The following is a 7,374-nucleotide window of genomic DNA, read 5'->3' on the forward strand; positions in this document are numbered from 1 at the left end:
TGGAGCCCAGCACACTTTCCCCTGTAGCACCTGGAGAAAGGACCTGGACTGATGCCCCCAGGCGCTGAGGTTTGCTGTCAACTCATGGGACAGGTCCAGGGAAACCTCCTCATTCTTCATTCTTGGTCCTGGGCAAGTGGGTGGCGGCAGCATAGCTCCTGGGGTGTTTTGAGGCTGTTGCACTCGTTTTTGTTGAATGAGGACTTCTCCCACCCCTTCTATTGCTATTGACTTTCAGGGATTAGACAAGATGTACCAAAGGCGGGTGACATCAGAAGTGTGCTTCAGGCTGCCCCAAAGTTCTTGTCACAGGGGTTCATAAAATTGCTGCTTTCCTCCACCGGTTGGCCCAAATCAACTAACGGCCTGGGTAATTCGTACTTTTGTAGGTAGTTGCTTTTGCCTCGCTTTTCTTCATCCTCGTCTCCATCACAACCTTCTGCCTGGAGACGCACGAGGCGTTCAACATCGATGTCAATGTGACGGAGACCCTCGTGGTTGGCAACACCACGACGATCCTGCTGACACATAAAGTGGAGACGGAGCCCATCCTCACCTACATCGAAGGGGTCTGTGTCCTGTGGTTCACCCTCGAGTTCCTGGTTCGCATCATCTGCTGTCCAGATAAGCTTCTCTTCGTTAAAAACCTGCTCAACATCATTGACTTTGTGGCCATCTTGCCCTTCTACCTGGAGGTAGGTCTCAGTGGCCTGTCCTCCAAAGCTGCCCGGGACGTACTGGGCTTCTTAAGGGTGGTCCGTTTCGTCCGGATCCTCCGGATCTTCAAGCTGACACGGCACTTTGTGGGTCTCCGGGTGCTGGGCCACACTCTCCGGGCCAGTACCAATGAATTCCTGCTCCTCATCATCTTCCTCGCCTTGGGGGTCTTGATTTTTGCCACTATGATCTACTATGCTGAGCGGATCGGAGCCAAGACGTCCGACCCCCGTGGGAGCGACCACACTCACTTTAAGAACATCCCCATCGGGTTCTGGTGGGCCGTGGTCACGATGACAACCCTGGGCTACGGCGACATGTATCCCAAGACCTGGTCAGGCATGGTGGTGGGGGCTCTCTGTGCCTTGGCTGGGGTGCTCACCATCGCCATGCCGGTGCCCGTCATTGTCAATAACTTTGGGATGTACTATTCGTTGGCCATGGCCAAGCAGAAGCTGCCAAAGAAGAAGAAAAAGCATATACCCCGTCTGGCCCCGCTGGACTCCCCTACCTACTGCAAATCCGAGGAAAACTCCCCCTGTAACAGCACCCAGAGTGATACTTGCCCCTTGGCAGTAGAGGAGGGGGCAGCTGAGCGGAAACGGTCAGGTGAGACCCCAAAGGTGGGGAAAAGGGATGGGGAGATCTCCAGGAGCCCGGAAGGCAGCGCTTGTGGTCCCCTCTGTCCCACAGTCCCTGGAGACTGCTGTGCTGCAGGATGTGGCCCTTGGCTCTTGGGGTGGTGAGAACTTGGTGCAGCAAGGGCTGGGGCCCTTGGGTGCCTGGGTATTGGGTGCTGCATTGGTAGACCAGGATGCTGCAGATCAAGATGCCCCTTCAAGCAGGAGAGGGATCCAGTGGGAACCCCAGGGGAAAGGCCATATCCTGCTCTCCTAATGGCATAGATGAAGTCACCGTGGTGTGATTCAAGGTGTCCCTACCTTGCCCACCTCTTCCTCACCCTGACAGAGGTAAGACCATTTGCCCAGTTGCCATCTTAGCCTGGTAATGCCCTTGAAGTAGGTTTTCTTTTTCTTCCTCCCGCTGTAAATCAGGTCAAACTTCACCAAAATGGATAAATCCATGGATATTCCCTGGGGCTTGACCCCAACCTCCCCATTCATCTTCTAGTAGATGTAGCATCCCTGTATGGCAAGGCCAGTGCTGCTCCAAGTCCTGTGCTCAGGCAGGAGCAAAATCAGCCTCCGTGCATTTGTTATTTGGTCTCGTGCACTGAGCTGAAGTTTGGGGCTGGGTCAGGAGAGGGCATGGCCCCAGCTGTGGGCAGTCGTCGGTGGGCAACATCGCTTGGGCTGAGCTTGGGGGACTGCGAGAGCCCTGCCCACGGTGTCGCTGCTGGCCACCGAGGCTGGTTTGCCCTTTTCGTCTTGGTTTGCTGCCAGCGGCACCTCCGGAGCAGCCGGCTTTGCAGCGCGGAAAGAGGAGGGACCACGGCGGGGTTGTGTCTTGCACCGACGCGGCATTTGCTGAGGTCAGATCTGGCCACACGCGTCTAACAATGATGGTCCTTCACCCGTGGGGCACACCAGGAGCTCCAAACGCCCCAGATAGGTGTTGCCCCTTATAAATCTCCCTTTTCCATGTGCCTACACATCCCGTCCGCCCCAGGAGCCGCGGCAGTGGGGAGCAGTGAGAGTAGCTGTCCTGCTCTGGAGGAGCAGGTCAGCCCCATCCCCTCAGCCCGACGCCGATCCAGGAGCTCAGGCCAGACCCTCACCGGGCATAGCATCCCCTCAGCTAACGAACCACCCAGTCAGATGACATAAATTAGCACTTCACCACTGACTTGAGCAGCCCGTATCTCCGCAGCATGAATTTTGGAGAGCTAATTCCCACCAGTTAGGCAGGTGGACCCCAAAGACCAGGGGTGTTTCTTTCCTGGCAAACCCCGCTTGGCTTCCTGCAGCGTGTACAACCCTCAGCAGGCGTAAGAGCTGCTGTTTGCCGTTTGGGGTAAAAACCTGGCACGGTCCTGCTCCCCTGGGTCACTCTAAGTTAACAAGTCCGGGCTGGGATTTATACCTAAATTTGTGGGTGTTGCTCTGGGCCATCTGCAATTCTGGTCTTCTGCTTCCTCGCACGGTGGAAGCAAACCCTCCCAGCCGCCCCGAGCACCTCACCCTGTGGGTTTATTGACTGCTGATGGGTCTCTGCCACTTTTTCGCAGACTCTAAGCAGAACGGTGAGGCCAACGTGGTGCTGTCAGACGAGGAGCAGCCGCTGTCACCGACCGATGAGGAGAAGCGACCCATGCGGCGTTCCAGCACCCGGGATAAGAACAAGAAGTCCTCCACGTGCTTCCTGCTGGCCACGGGTGACTTCTCCTGTGCAGCAGATGGAGGCATCCAGAAAGGTATGGCCGGTGCTGGAGGTGTGGGCTGGGGAGGGCGAGACGGACGAGTGAGGCAGAGGTTTATTGCGTCTGTCTGAGACCGTGGTTCATCTCCATCTGCCTGCCTGGCCGTTATTCTCTGCTCCCCAAATCCACTTGTATTCCTGCCTCTCCATCTGCTTTATCTCCGTCCACCACGTCGCTCCGTGCTAGCTCTACCCTTTTTGCTTTCTCCTCCCCCAAGTCCTCCGCCCCCGATTGCCATTATTTGGGGTCTGTGACCCCATGCTGGCTGCGCTGCCCTCCTTGGGGACGGGTCTGTCCCTTTGCTCCCCGGTGCTCCATCTTCTCCTGTCCCTCCGGCTTTTCTCCCTGGGCTTCAGTCACCCGTCTCGGGGTGGTGTGAGGGGGACATCTCTCCTGGGAAAGTGCTGAGGTTGTGATTGAAGGTGGTCAAAAGGTTTTCAGAAGGGGAAAAAAATCCACAGCCCTTTCCTTTCCTCTCCCGCTCCGACGTCTTTTTGGTGGGTTTGAGCGTGGGGAACCGCGATGTGTCAAGTTCTGCCTTGCCAAAAGCACCGGGCTGCCAGAAAGGCTGTCTCCTCTGGGTTTGGAAAGGGAGCTTTGCGAAGTGTTGAGGTTTTCGATGGGAAACTGTGGGGGACATGAGTCAGGAAAGCACAAAACTCTTCTTCCCATGACAAAACAACGGTCCTCTTCAGCCTGGTTCCTTTGTGCCGTCCTCCAGCCTTCTCTGCTCCACCAGTGAGCGTGCCCTGTGCCTCTCTCCCAGCACCCCAGGCCCCAGGAGCGTAAATCCAGCGCCTACCTTGAGCCACAAAATCCAGCCGCACCCTCAGCTGCTGGGATAATTCTCAGGACATGGCTCCGTTTTTCAGTTGGGCACTTTTTCTCGTGTGTCCAGGGTAGTGTGGGATGATGTAGCTGCAGAGCTGACCTACCTCTACCTCCTTGGTACCATCTAACACCAGTTACGCACAGGAACGGTGCCTATGAGCTGGGACCAGGCAGGAGAAAAGGCGATGTGCTTCGTCTCTGAGCTGCACACCAAGACCTGCTGGCTCCTGGTGTTGCTGCTTTGGAGGCCATCAAGGCTTTGCTGCTGTAGCGCTGCTTGGGCTGGTAAAGACTGGATGGGCTTGGGTTATAGGGAGGTGTTTGGGGGCAATCACATTTATTACATTAGGAGAAACAAATGGGTTGCTTCCTCCTGGGACACCAAGGATTGCCTTTGGTGTTCCTGCTCAACCTCGTCCCTTAGAAAGAGGAGGAAAAAAGAAAGAAAAGCTTTGCTCGTCTTCGGGCAGAAGGGTTCTATACAAATATTTGCTTGAAAAGCCTCAGGTTTTTCCTGGAAGTGCCTTTTTCCTGTGAAGTTGCTCTCTCGTCTTACTGCCTGCAAAGAAGTGAGGGGTCTCTAGTCCTGCCCCAGGCTGGGGGGGATGCTGAACTGGAAGGGAGGAAGGAAGGGGATGAAAGCCGGTGCTGATCTTCATCCTTACAAGATGCTCAAGTCAGGCATCTCTTCCACTGAAGCATTTGAGCTCCAAAGAGAAATCCCCCAAAGAGATTTGGGACCACCCGCTGAAGTGAGGAGAGCTAAAGCGGATATCCTCCTAATAGCTGAGGATCCGGTGCTGCTCTCGCTGGGCTCCCAAACCCCATTACTCGGTTGCAGGAGACCAGGAGGGTTTTTTAAAGCACGGTGGCAGCAATAGGTATCGAAAGGGCACTTTGGTCATCTTTCTTGGTTTGTGCCGGTGTCCTTCCTGCAAATGTCAGAGTGCTTCTTACAATTAAAAATAGATGTGTACGTGGGTCGCTTACGCCCCGCCTTGCACCCAGAGAAATGGTCTTGCACCCAGAGAAAGGTGGATCTGGTGTCCAGAGGGGCTTGAGTGATGCGTGAGACCTTTTGGGAAGAGGGAACCTCAATATCTGCGTCCGCCTTGGGCTGTTGGGCAGGGACCGGTGGGATGCTGTCCTGGGAGGGAGAGCTGATGTCTTCTCTGGCGAAATGCTCCCGCGTGGCCAGGGTTAGGGGTGGCCGGAGAAGATCAGAGGGGCAAGGCAGCCTCCTGCACTCCAGCCGAAAGCCGTTGGGAACCGCAGAGGTGCCTCTTCCCTCGGTCCTGATTTATCTCCTGCTGAGGCTGTTTGTTCTGGTACTGGGATGTTGGCAGCTCTGCAAATTGAGATGAGCTTGGTTCTGAGCCCGACTTGCTGATGGCCATCTGTCAGATCCTGGGACAGGTACTGATGTCTGTACAAGCTGTGGAAATCGGGAGACGGAGCTGGTTCAGGGATATGCCGCAGATCTCAGCATCCATCATGGTTCGAGCCCGATTCCAGCGGTTGATCTCATTGGGGCAGCTCAAAGAGACGCGTCACCCCTGCCCACCACCCCTTGGACCTGGGCCCTGGAGAAGACGGAGCCGGATCGCAGTGGATTGCCACGTGGCATGTGTTTCTTGTCCCTCTTGCTGCTTCCGGTCGTGTCCCCTTGCTCCCATGCTGCTGGGCACGGCTTCAGACCCCTTATCTCCCTTCAGCACTCAGGTCCTGCTCAGCGGGTCCCCGAAACGTGTCCTGCTGGGGCCCAGACATGTTGGCATGGGTCTGTCTTGGCACGTGAGTCCCCACCCTGTGCTTGGATGGAGGGACACGGAGGCAGGGTGAGTCCAGCATCGCCCACGCCAGCGCGACTGGTTATGACGGTCTGGGAATGACGCGGCATTGCCAGGTCCCGGGGAAGAGCCCCCGGGCGTTACGTGCTGCCCCACCGCTCTCTTTATAAGACGCTTCTATAGGGCTCCTTGGCAACAAACCCACTTTTAAAGCCACGCCAGTGACCGCAGTTAGCACCCGTTCCGTTAACGAACAGCACCGGCGGCAATTAGCGGAGCGCAGCCCTCGGGCGCGTCGCGGCTTAAAACGGCCCCGGAGCTTGGTGGGAAACCACGAGGGCCGTGAGGGAGGGAGCCCGGAGTTCCTCCCCAGCCGCTCCTGTGAGCATGGCTTCGTGTGCCTTGGGAGTTAATTGGCGGAGAAAATGAAGCGCTGGGCTCGGGGCAGGTTTGCCCTCGGAGTCCTGTTGCAGAGGTGCCCTGGGGGAATCGAGCATCTTTATAAAGCGCCGCTCCGAACTTTGATGCTTGAGACTTAATCAAAACCGGCAGCGCGAGCCTGGCCCTGTTCCTGCGCCCGTTTCCCCGCTTTTCTCTTCAGCGAGCTGAGCAAGAGGGCGAAGAGCCTTCCTCTGAAGTGCTCAACCACAGCAGCCGGTCCTTGTATCACCAAGGCGGCTTCTAAGCAAGCCCCGACCCCGTAACACCTCCCTGCCAAACTGATGTTGTTTGGGTGCTGGATCCATCGGTGACCCCAAGCTTTGAGGGACCGGTTGCATCTCGGCACGATTGCTTCCCGCGCGCACGGCTCAGGCTGGCGGGGAAATGTGTGAGCTCCTCAGAGAGCCTCGGCGCTCCCGGGAAGAGGGCAAGGTTTGCTGAAGGATGAACCCAATGCAGGGTTTTTTGAGGGTTTTTTTCTGGGGAGGGGGAGCAGGGGGTGTTTGCATCACTTTCTGTGGGTGGGAAACATCCCCAGCTCGGATAGGGCTTCCCCCCCGGCTCAGGGCTGCGCTCGCTTCCCTCCTCGCTCGCTGCGTGGATTTGTGCCAAAAAGTAAATAAGGAAACTGCTCTTCGGGGCCTGATTCTGCTCTCGCTTCCACTGCGGGACCTGGAAAAGCTTTGCTGAAGTCAGCAACAGGCAGGCAGTCCTCTGTCCCCCAGCCCTTTCCCTGCCTCAAAGCTGGAGGAGTCTCCTGGGGGGGCTGAGTTATGGGGAGGGGTTGAAGATGCCCGTGCCCACCCTGCCGTCTGCTGCGGCTGGGAAACGAGTAGGAAAAAACGTATAAAAAGGGGATAAAAATCCTATTTAAAGAGGTAGTGCTGTGGAACTTTCCCAGACAATGCTCGTGTCTCAGCGTCCTCCTCGGGTGTGCGTGGAGGTGACGCTGCGATGGCTCCGGAGCGAGCGGTCAGCTCCGAGCCAAGCCCCGAGCAGCCTGGCCTGGGCCAGCACCCGCTGTCAGTGCCTTCGCCTCAAAGCAGAACCCAACGATGTGCCGTGAACTCCTCGGGGGGGGACACGCGGGGACGGTTTCCCAGCTTGGCGCTGCCGAAGGGGCCATCCATCACCTTGTTTTTCTGCTGTCAGGGAGCCGCTTCCCCCCGCTCCCCGCTCGCACGCGCACGTGCTCGCTCGCACGCGCTTGCTTCC

The 7,374-nt window shown here is 57.0% G+C and overlaps 1 protein-coding gene across 1 annotated transcript in view; it reads left to right on the plus strand.

Moving 5' to 3' along the window:
• Nucleotides 1–389: 389 nt before the first annotated feature.
• LOC104622070 (potassium voltage-gated channel subfamily C member 4-like) overlaps nt 390–7,374 on the plus strand; it is a gene marked incomplete at its 5' end in the record, with an annotated part of 8,084 nt that continues 1,099 nt past the window's right edge. The window contains 2 exons of the mRNA XM_010288730.1: nt 390–1,326; nt 2,906–3,091. Of these exons, the coding sequence (XP_010287032.1) occupies nt 390–1,326; nt 2,906–3,091 (1,123 nt within the window). The remainder of the gene's footprint in view (nt 1,327–2,905; nt 3,092–7,374) is intronic.

This window comes from Phaethon lepturus, unplaced genomic scaffold (assembly GCF_000687285.1).
Source record: "Phaethon lepturus isolate BGI_N335 unplaced genomic scaffold, ASM68728v1 scaffold27086, whole genome shotgun sequence".
Lineage (NCBI taxonomy): Eukaryota > Metazoa > Chordata > Aves > Phaethontiformes > Phaethontidae > Phaethon > Phaethon lepturus.